The sequence below is a fragment of the Marmota marmota genome, unplaced genomic scaffold (genome assembly GCF_001458135.2).
Source record: "Marmota marmota marmota unplaced genomic scaffold, marMar, whole genome shotgun sequence".
Taxonomy (NCBI): Eukaryota; Metazoa; Chordata; class Mammalia; order Rodentia; family Sciuridae; genus Marmota; species Marmota marmota.
Window position 1 is genome coordinate 6757898 of NW_025999942.1, and position 18008 is coordinate 6775905.

Sequence of the window (18008 nt, forward strand, 5' to 3'; positions counted from 1 at the left end):
CGGGTCAGCTCATCTGATCGCGCGAACCTCCAGTCGCAGCCCTCCCAGGTGCACTTGTAGGGCTTTTCACCTGTGACAACCAACAAACAGGGTGAGGTGGCCTGCTCAGAGGACAATTGTAGATAACACCTGAGGATTTTTTTTTTTTAAAAAACCAGGGGCCAAGCACAGGAAGAAAGGATCATGCATTCCATTATGAACTAAATAAATATTACAGTCCCTCAAAGCAATCCAGCAAACTCATTTCACAGAATGGGATTTAACCTGTAATTATATACAGAAAGAAGTATCTTGCTTACTCTTGAAAAACTGAAGGCCAAATTTAGCCACATGCAAAATGCATCAGTGCCCTCATTTTCTATGTACTCCTACACACATCAATCCGTGAAGTGATTAGATTGGGCCTGAATGGCCTTATCACTGTGCAAACACGCTTTCTTCGCAAACTAACCCAAATTAAATTACTGTAGGGCTAGGGGCTACATGGTGGGTGAGGGAGCACTAAAATTTTAGAGCTACTCAAGAGGGAGCTGGTCAAATCACCTTCAAGATTAATTTCTTGTACCACAATTGCTTTGCTTGAAATTGGTCTTTAATGTCTAAATTGGGCTGACTGAAGCTTTCAGCACATAACCCATGACCTCCTATAATGGACTATTCAGGCATTCTAAGGAAAATCTCCTTAGTTTCACACTAGCACACACATTCACATCCCTCTTTTGAGACTGAAGGGAAACAAAGTTGAAACATTTTTAAAGTTGAATGGCTTAAAGTCTAAAGGCTTAATGCATCTGATATTTAATAAATGTCTTAGCCAGACCCCCAAGTCAGGTACTGATTAGTTCTCACTGGTACAGGTTCAGGTCATGAAAGAACCATAACTAAATCCTAACATTTGCTGGTGTGCATGTAAATTTAAGAAACATTTCTTTGCACCAAAAAAGTTACTATGCTGGGCAGGGTGGAGCATGCCTGTAATCCCAGTGGCTGGGGAGGCTGAAACCGGAGGATGGTGAGTTCTAAACCAGCCTCAGCAAAAAGGGAGGTGCTACACGACTCAGTGAGACCCTGTCTCTAAATAGGACTGGGGATGTGGCTCAGTGGTCAAGTACCCCTGAGTTCAGTCCCTCAGAACAAAAAAAAAATTACTACAAGCAATTTGACAAATGTCTTATACTCCAGTCACTGTCCTGATGCTTGAGATACAGCGAACAAAACCAAAATGCATGGCCTCCAGTATCCTACAGGAGCAATTCATGACAAATCCCTGATCAACCTTCCTGTTTTCACAGCTCTCCACTTGAATACTGAATTGATGACTGAGCTCTGCCCGAGCCTGCAACTTGTATTCTTAATGTTCTCTTAAATTTGCTAGCTGCAAACTTTCAACAACTACGTGTAATGCAGTTATTTTGTTTGTTTTTGATACAGGGGATTGAACCCAGGAGTGCTTTACCACTGAGTTATAATCGCCAGTCAGTTTTATTTTTGAAACAGTATCTCCTTAAATTGCTGAGGCTGACCTCAAACTTGGGATCCTCTTGCTTCAGCCTCCTAAATTATTAGGATTATAGAGGTGCTCCATCACACCCCAGCTTTATAATGCAATTTTAATTCACTGTTTTAGAATCAATTTTATTTAAGTTCATGTATACATATAAATCTCAAAGCTTAGTCTGTCTTTCACTGTTCCTAATTTCTGCTTTGTTAAAATTTTCTGAGTATTAATGAGTTTAGATAAGAACGAGACAAATTTGCATATTAAAGTACTGTTGGAATACTTTAGTTGGGCACCTTTTTGCTTTAAAATGTTTTCTTCTAAAAAGGAAAAAAAAAACCCAAAACAACCTCAAAGTTGCTTTGAACACTCAGCAACCTTCCTGCCTAATTTAGCAGTATCATATTCAGGAGAGTTGTAGGATTATCCAACTGAATCTGAAAATTTTAATCTTAATCTAAATTTTAAGACATTGTCCAGCCAATGCCTATAATCCCAGCAACTAGAGGCTGAGGTGGAAGGATCAAAAGTTGAAGGCCAGCTTCAGCAACTTAGGGAGCCCCTTTCTTAAAAAATTAAGAAAAAAAAATTTAAAAGGACTGAGAATGTTGCTCAGAAATAAAAAAATCTCCGGATTAAATTCCTAGTACAAAAAAAAAAATTATCCACATATGATGAGGTTTCTACAACTTGTGAGGTTAATGTATTTCAACTGTTCTAATAACCACTGACTCTTATGAGATCTCACCTTGGCTTCCTACAGTATGCATTCATAGCCACCTTTCCCCCCCTCTTCTGGTTCTGACCTAATGCACACTTATTTACTTAATTTCCTTCTCAGGTCCTATCATCCCATTTAAAAAATATACATCTCAATTTGGGATGCTGTTTCTCATAGTAAATTCTTTTTCCTCCATCTTTTAAAATTGGTGTATTATACTCTCATTCCCCAGTGCCTCACAGTAAATTTCAACTAGAAATTTAAGCAAATACACTCAAAACTTTTCAGCAACACATTCACTCCTCTTTCGCTGATATTCACATATAACTGTTTGATATGCAGAAACATTTTAGTACCAGTGGTAAGTGCAACTATCTTGTTTGTGGATTTAAATCAAACAGAAGAAATAACTTTGCACTGAAGTGTTTGGTTTTGTTCCTCATGAAAACAAGTCACAGAAACAAACATACTGGGTTAAACAAAAACATTTCTGATGTCTAAGGCAAGGCAACAACTTCTTACAGAGTCCTAATTTTAAAAGAAATCATTCTAGTCTTTTGAATTTAATAACTAAATAGCAGTAGAAGTGAATTCAGTTTATTTAAGAAACAAGGGACACTAGACTCTTTTTGTTCACTGTTTTTATTGGCTACAAAGCAATAAATGGGACCAATATTTTTTAAAACTTACTTTACTGATTGGTCAAAATACAGTAGCCATTCAAGTTCCTAAAACATTTGGGGCTTTGCTTTCAATTTATACACATCTATAGATTATCCAGCCAAGAATACTACCAGTGTCTGGAACAGTAGTTACTGGGGCCAAGTCTTACTATAAAAGCAAGGATAACTATTCCCCACTTGGGGCAGTTTCTATGGGATTTGTTCAAGTGTCAACACTGTTCAAGCAAAACATCGTAGAGGAAGCTGGTACCCAATTTCTCGCCAAACAGCAGACTTAAACCTTTCTTCCTCAGCCAGAAACACTATGCACAGTACTTCTGGGAAACCAAACTGACTTCCTTCAAGTTATATTTCAACAGGATAGAGCTTTCAAAAGTTTAATTGGATTTTTACAGAATCTCTTTCCAATATCACCAATTTCAAATATTTAGTTAAGCTCTTTCAACATCAACTGTATTTTTAAGTTCTCCTGCTGTTAATGTGAAACTTTCCAAAGGCAAAAAAAAAAGTGACAAATTTGTACAACATGGACAATAATCTTCGATTTTATCTCAAATAAAGTATGCATTTTCTTATGATAGGAACAATTTGCTAAGAATCACTAATCTTTGAAAAAAAAATCCGAAACATGCATACAATCCATATTGATAAAGTCATGAAGATATTTTATTAAAATGTTAAGTAGAAACGTTACCAACAAAAGGGAAGAGGGAGCAGATACCAACCTCCACTGGCACCTCCTCCAGAGCTAGGTTCTCACTACCTTCCTTAATCCTTGCAATAACCCCAGGAGTTAGAAACAAACACACATTAAGAATCCTGGCCTGCCACTCTTCCTTAATGTCCCACTTAAATCTTCCATTAGCAAACACTAATACACTCTCTTTGCATGATGCAAGAAATATATATACATATTGTTCAAATTTATTTAGATTCTGAAACCACTCATGAAGGGTAAGGAATAGCTTAATGGACTTCCACCAGCCCTTAAACTCAAATGGTCTGAAGCCTCGGCACATCCTAACAAGGCCAGCCCTCCGTGAAGACCCACCTTTCTGGGCATTTTGCGTCCTAAAAATGGGTTCCAGCATGGTATCGGCAGTCCCCAAACATTACTAATGAGTATTCCTCTCTCCCAGACTAGGTGAATTTCAGTGGTTTAGCAGAATGTTTGTGAAGTATTCAAAAAATCTCTAGCAAGAAACTAAAACAGTATCTATTTTTCTCTCTGATGAACAGATTAAAAAAAAAAAAAAAGACTTTTGAACCTACCACAATGGAATGGGAGGTTTCTCTGCTCTGCTGAACATATTCAATAGACCCATACTAAGGCCTTTCTCTAGAATGTTCTACATAGATTCTTTTAACAAAAGAAAAAAAAAATCACAGAAGGAAATATTTCTTAGAAAAGGTACGTTAGGTAACTTTTTAAAAAGTCTATTACAGCAAATTTGAACATCTGTTACCTTCCTGATGATTAAAAATCTAATCAATGGTAGTTTATAAAAAGATAAAAGCAAACACCATCAGAATTAGACAGTATGTATTAAAGTATGGCCTATACTAAATGCCTTGCAAAACACAAATAAGATATGGTCCCTGGCCTAAAAAATCTTAATAGATTTTTTTCCCCATCATCTCAGACTTAGGAATTGAGACTCTGAAACAGCCTCAATTATTAGATTTGCTTTTAATAATAAAAAGGAAAATAACAGAAAACATTGAAAAAAATCATGGGAAAATATATTTGATAGCTGAGAAAACTGATTAAGATAAAATTATTTTTCCCACTAACTCATATTTTTATGTACCTATGTCAGTAATTTTCCTAATTAGAGCTCACTGCAGATCTCCTACACTTGGAACACTGAAAGATTCATTTTAAATGCATCTAATAGATGTAGTGCCCTATTAGCAATGGGCCCACTTTTAGGAAACAAAAAGGATGTATCAAAAAAAAATTTTTTTAATAAGAGTTCATCACTTTAAAATCCATTCATCTTACCCCTTCCCCTTCTAGAAAACATCGGACAACTCATGAGAGATCATTCCACTTCTATGTATCTTAGTCAATTAAATTGATTTTGAACTGGGCTATGAATGTAGCTCAATGGTAGTGTGCGCTTAGCATGCACAGGGCCCTGGATCAAAATAATTTGTTTTCTTTTTTGAATCACTGATTTGCACTTGCTCATACATTGTTTTATGAAGGCTTCAAATATCTGTGTTCTGCCTTCAACAGCTTTTTAAGCTCTGCAGAGGCAGAGACCTCTTCTACTTCTGCTGTGATGCCACAGTTTTCCCAATGCCTCTCTGAAACAATCATGCATTCGGCCAAACTCTGACTAGCAGTTATTTTCATAGTGAAAAGAGGGAAAATAAAGGAGGATAGAGTGAGGCTGTCAGTTTTTCTCTCCTTTTTTACAAAATTAAGAGAAAAGCTGGGCTTTACCCTGGCCTGTGACCAAGGGTAATCTGACTAAATGTATATTTAGGTGAGAATCGTGCTTGAGTCTCTTCGGGAGAAAACATTTATCCACTCTGAAGCTGTACAGGGATAAAGTCTACATAAAACTTTCTTTTACAGAATTGGACTAGACCTGAGAAAAATCAAGAAGTTCAGAGGCTCCTAGTGCTGGTCAAGGGTGGCAAGGGGTCTCCTCTTTTAGAGGGGCAGGAAGAATGGATATGGCCAGGCAGTGGATGAGATGATACACACATGGAACCTTAGCTACTCAAGAGGTTGAGGCTGGAAGAAAGCTGATTTTGAGGCCAGCCTGGGCAGCACAGCAAAAAAGAAGGGACTGGAAGGGAACACTCACTCTTGTTATCCACAGTCCCTATCAAGCAGGATCAGTCTCCTGGCTCCTAAACTACTACTACTTCTCAGGGTTCTCAAATCCCAGGAAGAACATCTCTGTCATTTTTAGGGTTACTGAAATAACAATTCTTGAGCCTCCTGACAAAAAGACAACTCACAAACGCTAATCTCAGGGAAACAAACAGGATTACCTTTCTTCCCCATTTTAGGCAGATTTACCTGTCCTTGAGTATACACCCACCAGAGAAATGAATTAATCCAGACTCTGGGGATAGTACCAGAAGATCTCAGAAATGACTGTCTTCCAAATTAACAAGTGAATTATAACTCTAACAGAGATCTGAGAATTGCAGCCTTTGAATCACCACTTTAAAAGCCCCCTATTCCTGCTGTTGGGCAGAATCACAGCCTTTGGGACAGAAGTACCCTGTGTTTCTCCTTTGCTAGCAAAGCAATGAAACTTTTTTTCCTTTTTCTCAAAAACAATAACACTCATATTCACAATCTTTGTAATAAGATCCCAAAGTAACTTCAAAAAGTGAGGAGTCTATGAAATATTTTTACCTTTTCTTTCTTTCTTTTTTAAACCTGAATAGAAAATAAATGTGTATTTTCATTTTCCCCAGCACAGAATGAGTACCAGATATCTTTTCCTTTATTTGCAGTTGACACAATTATCCCAGACCAGTGGATTCCTCCCTGCTCTTAAAGGTCTGCGCCTTTTTATAAAGTAGCCAAGTTAATGTGTTCTTCTGCATAGATTTTTTCAGAAAAGTTACCTACTGTGTACTTCTAAAACAGTAACTAATTGGAGTTGTTAGAGATCCTTTAAAGTAAATAATACAGGCTGCCAGAACAGGAATGCTGCCAGAGATACTTCGACTCAAATAGGACATTACTTTGTTTCTTCACCAGAAAAGATGTAGGTCATCAAGTAAACAGCTACTACATTCTATAGAACTAAAAATATCAGCCAAAGCAAAATGCTTGAGTGATCAAATTATTACTAAAAAACAAAAATCCTGCCACTAACTATATCAACAACAACAAAAAAAAAAAAAAAAAAAAAAAAAGCTCTACATTCTTTCACCGGCACAGCTGGCTGTTTCTATCTCAATTTCAGCAACTCTATTTAATCTACTTATGAACTATCTTCTCTCACTCCTTTAAAAACAAAAAGGGTAAGAAGAGATTATTCTGGATTCTCCACAAAAATCGGTCAAATGTTTGCTGAATCAAATTATTCTTCTTAACCTTTGATAAGCTTTATCATCTTGAAACAATGTTTAATCAACTTCCTATGTAAATGTTTTTCAGATGAAAGAACAAGTCCTAGAAGCAAAGTTTAATCTTCCCAGTGAGTCACTGAAAAGAAATTGTTTCTAAGCTTTCTCATAAATACCTCTTCAGGGTCTGAACCAGCAAGTCTCTTAAGGCTCAAACTTTTTTTTTTTTAAATAAGCCAGAAATTGTCAATATAGAAAATAAATTTCAAAGCTGCAAGTGAAAATAAAATTATAAAAATAATTTAAAATAAAAATCACTGGCCACTAAATCTCATCATGTGAAATATTTTCCCTATGCTAATTCTCCCAGTGAAATAGATCAAACATTTAACTAATACTATCTATTCTGGATCCAAATTGTATGTTCTCCATTCATTAAGGCCTGAAATGAAGTCCTCTCTACAGTTTTTTTTTTCTTAAAGCTTTTCACTCCTTTTCTACCAAAAAGAGAGTAATTTATGTTCACAATATAATGTTCCTTTCAATGGAGTAGTTCCTATACCGAAAACATCTTTGTTGTCAACATTACCAATACTTTAAAAAAATCAAATGTATACCCAATATAGTCATAGGATAATGACTTTGGCGCCATGTGCTAGACCAGATATTTATATCTAAAGACTTTTACTACTTTACCAGAAGCTAAAATGCAAATTTCAAGTAGAGCTCAGAATGGTGGTATAGACCTCTAATCCCAGAGACTCTGGAGGCTGAGGCAGGAGGATCACAAATTCAAAGCCAGCCTCAGCAATTGAGTGAGACTTTCAGCAATTTAACAAGACCCTGGCTCAAAATAAAAGATAAAAAGGGCTGGGGATGTTGCTCAGTTCTCAAGTGTCCCTGGGTTTAATTCCCACTACCAAAAAATTATATTTTCAATATAACATAATACATTATGTTTTTAAAAACATATGCATATACTTATCAATATCATTAAGAACTAGCTGGGCACAGTGGCAACACCTGAAATCCCATTGACCCAGGAGGCTGAGGCAGGAGAATCAACCCAGCCCTAAGCAACTTAGTAAGACTGTCTCAGAAGAAAAAACAAAAAGGGGTAGGGATGTGGCTCAGTGATAAAGTACCCCCTGAGTTCAATCCCCAGCATAAAAAGAAAGAGAAGGAGAAAGGAAGGAAGAAAGAAAAGTAAAGCAAGAAAGAACATAGGAACTGACTCCCTTTACAAGGAGGTTAGGGCTTCCAAGACCTAATGTAGAATTCTTTCTTAACAAAGAATCTTGAACAAGCACTGAAGAGTCCGTTTTTTGTGTTCCTATGCTATTTATACATTTCCATTTTCTCTTGTATGAGTGTGTCAAATTGTCCTTTCCTCTGTCAGTCTGTGGAACCAGTCCTGGTCTGAGTGATGCTTGCACTAAGGGTGTGTGTTCCTCAAAGAGTTTTCTCTGTACAACTGCTAATCTTCTGCCCTGTCCCAGAGGGGGTGAGGCTGAAAAGTAATCTTAAGTTCCATTATGAAATTAAGCAAAAGGGGCTGAGGCAGCTCAGTGGTTAGCATGCTTCCCCAGCATGCATGAGGTCCCTCAGTTTGATCTCTAGCGCCAAAACAAAACAAAAAACCCCAAACTACAAGCTCTTTGAATAAGGTACTTTATCAGTCACAGTGACTTAGAAGGGCTGATGGATATGTGAATCTTTTTTTTTTTTAAAGGTGCTTGGGAGCAAATTTAGAATGATAGCAATAGGAATAGCCCCTTGTATATATCACAAGGCATACAAATTTGTGCAGAATGTTCACTTTACTGTTAAAAGTACAAATATTTAGATTGGGAAACACACTACTTATTGACACTGTTGCCTAGAAGCAGTCATAACTATTTCTAACCAGAAGCATGATAACCACGTATACATACACAAACACTACTTACTCACACAAAGAATGCCTCTATAGGCCTGTTATTATGCTGTCTTATGTTTATATGGATATCAATGAAATATAATGGTTCCCTAGAATAAAGGCAACTTCTATTTCAGGTATTTTGCTTGACCACACAAACAAGATGGAACTTTGTACTATTTAAGTATGGTTTCCTAATAAAGAAATCAAAGCGCATGAACTTGAACTTAGGACGCTTGAATGTTATGGTATTTGTGATTCAAGAAGCAGGTTTATCTTTTACTCTTTCATCCCAAATTATGGGGGGAAAAATCTGTTTTGGAAACACTCTTTGCTCAAGTTCAATTTGCAACCCAAGTTAAAAAATCATTTATAATCTAAAAGTCCAAAATAAGTAACTAAACAGAACTCAGATGCAGATTGCTTTAATTGCTTAAATCATTTTAAAAACATACAGTAACTTGAAATTTTAAAGCAATTACAATTATTTCTCCAAAGAAATGCTAGGGTACTTTGCATTCTGTCTGCAAAACAGCAACCATTTAAACAATAATTTCTATTATGTCATCAAACAGACCGACATTATCCTATAGGTTTTAAAGTTCCCTAATAAATTGCCTATGTGGAAGCAAGGGACACAGAAAGAAAACCTAACAAGCTACTAAATGAGGGAAGTTATTTAGAGGGGAAAAATAAACAAAACCTATTTCATCTACCAGGGCCTTAAAAGGGAAAAGGGGAGGAGGAGGCAAAAACACAAGCCTCTGCTGGGTCCAGATACATTCATTGAAAAACAACTGGTTGGGTGGGGGGATGCAATGAGAGCGCACAGGTCATTTTAAAAGGCATTGTCTAGAAATGAGAAATGAGGAGAAAACAACCTCAATGCTCTATGATTACCCAAGAACGGGTTTAGCCAGATGAACTAGTCTGGTAAAACCCTCCCCCAGGCATTTGAAAGACTATCAAACAAAACTTTATTAAACTGGATTACAGGGTCTTACTCATTAGATGTTGAAGGCCACAATGTTTATGATCAGGTGAAAAAAGTTGATGCATGGGACCCAAACTAGGACTAGGTCCTCTTTTTAGTTTGTTTTTATTAGGGCAAGCATTGTTAAGACAACTCACTATTAAATTTCTTTGCCAGCAGGTCAAGTTCCAGAATCCTAGGTACAAGCATTCAGAGCACTAAACCCTGACAGGGGTTGAAAGGCTATTTAGATATGGCCTGACTACATCCCTGCAATAAGCAGTTGATTACATCGTTATATGTGATTATATTCTTCTTTTATTAGGGGACTTTAACCCCATGAAAATGTATTCCCTCCTTCCTATCTCCAGTTTCAAGGACTTCCAAGAGAAAAAAAGCAACAGTTCAAATGTTTCTAAGTTATTCCCACCTCCTCTTAATCAAAACGTCAGGTAAAACCCTGTATTAAACATTTCCTTAACAGAGCATATAGTCTGTAAAAGGATATTTTATAGTGAATATTTTCCTGGCACTTGTCATCTGTATTTTGAAGAGTTTAGGTTGACATCTTTTTTATATGCTTAATTCTTTTGTGGACGCTTAACTGTAAACATGATTTTCACCTTAGGTTGTTTATGAAGGTTCTTTCCTTTTATATAATCAATTTGTCTGCCTTTAAAAACCTCGGGCCAAAACAACTCATTTATTTCATAGATAAGTTCAAGTGTCTTTTTTTTTTAAAAGCAGTTTCTCAGAAAGCCCTGGTATCTACCACATTGTCATCAATACTATTTGGATTTTAATAACTAGATTTTTATCATTGAGATATCAAGCAGTACTTCTCAACATGCACACAAACTGTTTGCAACCATATTCCTCTCATGGCTATATCTCAGCACTGACCTTTGTTCAAAGGCTTTTACTTTTTAATGCAGCAGTTAGAGATAACTACTTCATTTATCAAAACTCAATTTCCATAGTAACATCTAGCCTGGGGAGATTCAAGTCCTCACACTAATCCAACGACCCATTCAAAGGAACTGTTGAATACTTTGGTTTCCATAGCAATGATGGAATAATACATTTTGCTAGGTCACTGCTTTTATTAGCAAACTTATTCTTTGAACTTTAGGTAAGGCTGTATTTATTGAGGAAAAAAAAAAGTATAATCACTTTAAGAGTTCTTTCCTTTAGGGCTATTCTTAAAGAAAATTACAAATAGTAACCATCCATATATTTGAAAATATTATGGGTACACGGAGCCCTTTAATAAAGTATGCCACCTAGTTTCATCTTAAAACTGGGTTCTGATATAAAATTTTTAAATTAAAAACCTCCTAAAAGTTATTGCTATAGCTTTAATAAAACAAAAACTTACAAAATTAAAGGGGCTAAGCTTAAAAGCATGTTTTAAATGAGGATGAAATATAAGCTAGAGTAAAGATGATGTCTCAAACATATCAAATGTCGGGGTGGTGCGTAAGGTGTAGAATAACTTTAAACCATAACTCTATTTTTGACCAGTCTGAAAACTCTGCAACTTCAGGCCTATCTTTCATCAAACACAGCAAACACACTCAACACAAATATTTTAAGCTAACAAGGACCTTGTATTAAGCTGCAATGCTGTACATGCTAAATGGCAAAGTTTTGATTGTCTAAAAGGGCTTTATTTAAAGCAAACTGATTTGCCACGGAGAGAGAAATTTCTTTCCTTCAAGACATGAACAGTGCTGCCATTAAACGTTTTAAAACCCATTAGTAAACATTGTTGTTTATGTTTTTGGGTAATTAATTCTATGGAAGTGACAGGGCAAGGCCTTTGTGAGTGAGCATCAGCTTTCCTGGAACCAGACATCCTCATGGAACTGAATTTTGAGCCAAGCTAGTGCTGAAAAGGTAGGCCATTAAAAAATAAAAGTTGACAGAAGAAAGAAGAGATCAAACACATGTTGGCTTTTAAAAGGATGAATACCACTTACACTATTTACACAACTTAAAGAATTAACAAGAAAATTACATACCAGTATGAGTCCTCAGGTGAGCTTTTAAATGAGAAGACTTCGTATAAACTTTTGTGCAACCTAAAATAAAGGAGCAGAGGAAGAATAGCTTGTCATTCTGGAGACCTTTTGAAATCCTTACATTTGATGATTCAGTATTTAAAATCTGCCTTGAAAGAAGAACTCTCTCATGCTAGATAAAATATTTGAAGCTTCAGTTTTAAATCTCAAGGAGCCCTCCCCCACTACCTCATTAAAGAAATAAAGTAATTTTTTTGGTATCACTTTAGTAGGAAAGAACACAGGTAAATGACAAATGGAAAACTTGTGTTTATATTCCAGTAGGTAATTTTTACTAGCAATACACATTTTAGTGATTTAATAGCTACTATAGTATGTTTTTTTTAAAAAATTTAATGGTTGTATAGCTGACATTGCTAAACCATTATCCAAGATGACTATAATTTTCTGTACTCCTAACATTTCTTGTTTTTTTTTTCATTTAGCATGTCATGGCATATCATGCACCAGTCAATAAATTATGCCCCATATTAATCATAAACTAGCTTACACCAGCAACTTGGGAGATACATTCATTACTGTCATGAATTTATACTTTAGCATGTGCTTATTCTTGAATGAGATGCATGGCCCATCAGAACCATCCTTAAATGTATCCCATATATAGTCTTGTACCAGCAGTAAGTTAGGTACCTTTGAGCCAACATATTATTTTCTCCTACCCTACTCTTTCCAGGGCAGTTAATTTAGATTTTAATACTATAACCCTAAATGAAATTTTTAAAAAATTAATAGAAAAAAAGTACATAAGGTAATTTTTTCCCAGAATGTTGTATAGTCAATTTTTTTTTTTTTAATACAGAAAATAAAGCTGGGCACAATGAAACATGCCTATAATCCCAGCAATTTGGGAGGCTGAGGCAGGAGGATCCCAAGTTTGAGGTCAGCCTGGGAAATTCAAGCAAAACCCTATCTCAAAATAAAATTTTAGAAAAAGGAGAGAGGGGCCTTGGGGATGTGACTTAGTGGTAGAGCACCCCAGAGTTCAATCCCAAGTACTGCAAAACTAAGTGAATAAATAAATAATAAAATAAAATACACCATAGAAAACTACTTGGTTACACACCAAGGTAAAGCACAGAAATAGAATATGAAGATAACAAATGTATATGATTTTTTTTCTTAACTGTCAAGTAGAACTTTTCTATGTAAATTTAAAGCCCAAGGATGAAAAGGATATGTGTACACACACACACACACACACACACACACACACACACACACACTCTTTCTCTCTTTTTCTCTCAATGCTTCAACCAAGTAAGATCACATACCAGGATAATCGCAGTAGTGGATGCGGCGTTTCTCCAAATCAGGGTTACTCCTTCTGTTGTATCTGACAGGTTGGATATTTTGCGTATTAACTGGCAGAGTGGCAGGTAAATTTGGATTGTGAATTGCCAGTTTGGAAGCGATTGTAGCAGCATAGGATGGAGGTGGGGTTAAATTCTGGAGCATCTCTGCTTGTCTATCGGGACTTCCAGGCTCTGAGCTTGGTGGTGATGGGGGAAAGTAAGTGGCCTGCTGTGGAAGAAACTGACTTGGCATAGTGTATGTGCAAGGGGGCATGCCCTGGAATTGTTTCATTGAAGTCTGCGGAACAGCAGAGGTGTGTGTGTCAAGGCCTGCCATGGCGGCTGACATAGAAACATTAAGGGTGTCCATTACTGCTGTCTGGTTTGTAGAACTGGGCATGTCTAGATCCGGTGTATTCAGTAGCTGGTACAGGTGGCCCTGCTGGGGAGGGACAGAAAGATGAAGATCTGGTGTAGTAAGTTCTTGTTTGATGAAAATATTGTTCACCTCTGGAGCTGAGGTCTGGTGGGAGCTGAATATACTGGTGAACTCAGGGAGGGCCTGGGTTGGGGCCGGAGGAGGAGGAGGGGCAGTCGTTTCACTTTGGTGGCTGAAAATGGTAACAGGTTCTGTCTTGATGTATGTTACGCACGGTCTCTGGGATTTGTAGAGGCCAGTTCTCAGGTGAGTGATGTCAGGGAGGAAGACGTTCATGTTGATGCTGTAAGGTAACCCTTCACTGTCAGTGAAGAACTGGTCTACAACTGAGGCACTGTCTCGTCTATACTTTTTATGCTCTGGAATAATTGGAACTGGAGGAAGCTGAGGTGTCAGATACTTCTCCATTTCACATCTTGTCTAAAAAAGAAAAGAAACAAACATGCATAATCCACCTGATTCATCTCAGGAAGGACCAAAATGGTGCTTACTACTATCCCCCCCCACACACACACACACCAAAGATCCCTCTGTAAAATACTAGGGCAAACTTCTATTACTAGTATACTAGTATAAGTATTGCTTATAAACATACCAGGTTTGTTTTGCCAATTGTATAATTACTGGTTTACACTAAAGCTTACAAGTTTTTGTAATGTCTTTAGTAAAATCGCTCAAAAAAAAAGTGAAAGAGGCAAATCAAGAAAAAAAGGAAACAGAAATATATTCCTTTCTGATGCAATAATAGTATCACCCGATTCCCTGACCATTACAGTTTACAATTAAAGTACTATATCAAAGTACTGCCTAGCTACCTCAATTCTGTCCATGCTACATAGTTATATTTTACATCTTTTATTTAAACAACAAAAAACTATGCAAACCCTTAAATCAACTCTGCAAAAAAAAAAAAAACTTTTTTGCTTGACTAGACATTTCCAATATATCTAATATAAAACATTCGTTGGCTATTTCAGTGGCTTTTTAATTTATTGTTCAATGGAAACTTAAAATACAATGTTTTAAGAAAAACATAGTATCCACTGTCACAGATTTCACCTTCAACATTTGATCTAAATGTTGATTTTAATCAGCAGATTCGGTAATTGGTTAATATGATAATGAAATGTTCCTATTCATATCCCTATCTAAAACAGATCTTTAATTACCTAAGGGAAAATCACTCCCTTGGTAGACTGGTGCTAAGAAGCCCGTGGGTGGGGAGAGGCTGCTGTGTCGAAGCACAGTCATCAGCAAAACATTTATCATGTCCTTCTCAGTGGGTCAATGCTACATTCCCCCCTACTCTGTAAAAAAAAAGCTCCGTCATCCCTTATCCTCTCGGTGTCTCCTAAGTAAAATAAAAATAAAAATAAAAAAGTAAAAAAGACAAATTGAAATAACCAATAACCAAATAGTTCTCAATCGGTGATTTTTCCCCCCCAAGGACAAATCGCCTCAATCTTTTTACAGCTATCTTCTCTCCTAGCAGAACATAAGCTTAAATTCTCTTTTAATTTTTAACATTGAAAAGGAAATTTCAAAAGAAAAACAAAACCCAATTAGGTGGAATGGTTCATATAACTATTAACCACGGCACCATAATGGGTGAATAACCCAGTCATATTTTGCTAGTAAATTTCAAAAGCATTTCATTTTGGACCGCCAAATCTTTCGGATCATACGGTGTGGATGAGAACGGGATTCCCCGGATAGACCCGATTTAAAAATAAAAATTAACGCTGTAGTCATGTGAATCACATCTTTGACAAATGCCACTGTCCTCTCAAATCACCGCGACACTGACCCCCACCACCACCACTAGAGTAGGCAAGGCGCTGGGTAGCAAATACACACTCTACCAAGGGGTTATTAAACGAAGCGTCTTGAAATAAACCGAACTAAACCCTTTCGTGCACTGCGCTCCGGTGGCGGTTAGTGGTTTCTGATTTTAGCTCTTCCAGCTGTTTGCCTGTGGGTATGTTTCCAATTTTTTTTTTTTTTTTCCTTGGGACAAGCTAAAAGTCCCGTGAAGTTTTTTCTGGGCTATATGACTCCCTGCGTGGGCGAAAGAAACAGGCGGTTGCTCTAATTCGGCTGCTGGGCAAGTGTAAAAGCCAACTGCCAGCTTTCAACGCTGCTCCGGGAGGAAATTTACGCGCACAAGTAGAAAACAACACCCCCGGCTTTTTTTCTTTCTTTTTCGGGAAAAATACGCGCTCCAATACAACCTTAGTTATCCTCTTGTTTTCCAAACTCGGCCACCCACAATCGCTTCTAAAGCAAGAAGAGAGAGCCCCAAGGTTTGAAACCCCGAGGAACCTTTACCCCAAACTGCGTTCCTACTTAACCCCAGACGAGGAGAGGTGGACCTCCAAGGCATCGGGTGGGAGGGGTAAAGGTGAAGGAGTAATTTAAGTAAAGTGGAGCGTGAGGTACAAGGTTTCATCCACCACACGTAAGAAAAACAAGGTGCGCGAGAGCACCCAATTCCCTCTTTAACCTCTTCCCGGCTGACCCGCCAGGGCCAGGGGAGATTCATCTCGGACTCCCCTCTCCCAGGTCCCCCATTTACTCCCTACGTAATGCTGTGCCCAGGCTACAGGGGCAGAAAGGGGCTGCCCACCCCACCACCAACTCCTGGTGCGCCCCGACGCAAGCCCCAGCCTGGAGCGGCCCCTGTCGCCTGCGCGTCGCAGCAGCGGGACACGCCCGAACCCCGGGAAGGAGGCGGAGGGAGGGGAGCGGCTCTTCCTACCTGGACCAGCTCCTCTGGAGGCAGCCGCGGGCCGACGGCGGGAGGCGGCGCCGGCTGCGGGGGCTGCGGGGGCGCTGGCTGCGCCTGTGGGTGGTGGTGAGGGTGCTTCAGCTCCTCGCCCGGGAAGAGCGCCGCATCGCGGGCTGGGTTCGCGGCGCCCAGCACCGGCTTGAGCTGCGCGAACACGGGCTCGTCCTGCGGGGCCGGCGGCTGGGGCACAGGTCCCAGGCGGGCGCTCATGGTCAGCACCCGCGTAGCCATGGGCACTCGGGGAGCGGCTCCGGCTGCGGTACGTGGGTCAGGCGCGTTTCCCACCTGGCCCACGTTGGCTCGGGCCGGCGAGCTCGGCGCGGGGCCGCGGGCGGAGGAGGGGAGGCTCCGGACAGACCCCTCGTCAACAGCAGGCACCGTTTTCGAAGGCGCACACGAAAAGCAAAACTCTTCCGCTCTGCCACGCGTAAACGCCAATGTCCTCCAGGCAGCCACTTTCTCCCGCCCCGCCCCACCGCGCTCTCTCACTCGCTGGAGCCCGCTCCCGCCACCGCCGATCTCCAAGAGCGAGCTGCGAGCGCGCGTACCTGCCCCGCGACTACTGACACTTGACGCCCGCCTCTATTTCACCCAACTCCGGGTAGGCGGGTTCTGCAAGTCTGACTGACAGCGCTGCCGCGAATCCTAAGACTCCGTTGCCGGCCGGGCCGGATCGGCCAGCCTATGAAAAGAGAGAAATTCACCCAGGGCCCCGCCTCCACCGGGCCGACCGCACCCCTTGGGCCACGAGCTTCGCGCGCAGGGCGGCCGCGCAGTTTGTACACAACTTCTCTGACAGATTGAGCTGGCGGAGCCGGGGGCGGAGGAAAGGAGAGGAGCGGGTGGAATCTAGGAAGAGGGGGAATTAGGGTGGAGACGCGGAGGGAGATCTCTACGGACTGTTCTCTGCCAGGATTAGGCAGAAAAAGAGTATTGCACGTCTTAGGTGTTGTGCAAGGACCTGAAACTCAAAAAACTGAAATCCAGAAAGCAGTTAGGTGGGGGCGCTCAGGTTTTCAGCGACTTGTTTAATGAGTATGTATTTTTAAATATACAAAAATGTACTTTTCTTTAACAAAAAACTAGGGGCGGTATGATAAATTTTTGAAACCGCTCTTGTCTCTTTATCCGTAAGGCTATCTATTTCGCAAAGCAAATTCGGTATGTCCTGAGTAAAAGGTGTAGTGACAAGCATTTTTTAAAGTCCTTGCATACAAGCCTACCCCCAACCCCCGCTGCCACTTCAGTATTTAAATAGCTGGAAGTAGTTTTCACACACATTTCTACCTCTTATTCCTGTGTAGAGAGCAGGCGGGGGTGGGCCATATGAATTTTGAGGTTTTTAATATTTAAACTATGTTGATTCTAGCCAAAGCCTGGACTCTAATTTAAGCGCTAACAACTAGCTCAAATGTGTGTTTAAATAGACATTACATCTTTGACTTATTTTTGCTAGCACTGTATGTCTGGGGTGGGGGGAGGGAGTTTAATATTTACAGAACAGAAACAGCAAATTTACCTAATACCGTGGCACCTTTTCCTACGAAAGGACAACCAAAGAA

At 39.3% G+C, this 18008-nt stretch overlaps 1 protein-coding gene across 1 annotated transcript; it reads right to left on the reverse strand.

Annotated features, from left to right (window-relative positions):
- Positions 1 to 2: 2 nt before the first annotated feature.
- On the reverse strand, positions 3 to 17019 carry Klf5 (Kruppel like factor 5; the record flags this gene model as incomplete). The annotated part of the gene is made up of 4 exons (XM_015498808.2): positions 16417 to 17019; positions 13199 to 14078; positions 11865 to 11924; positions 3 to 70 (listed from the first exon to the last, which is right to left on the reverse strand). Coding segments are annotated over exons 1-4 (1269 nt in total), but the record flags the coding sequence as incomplete, so codon positions are not given.
- Positions 17020 to 18008: the final 989 nt, after the last annotated feature.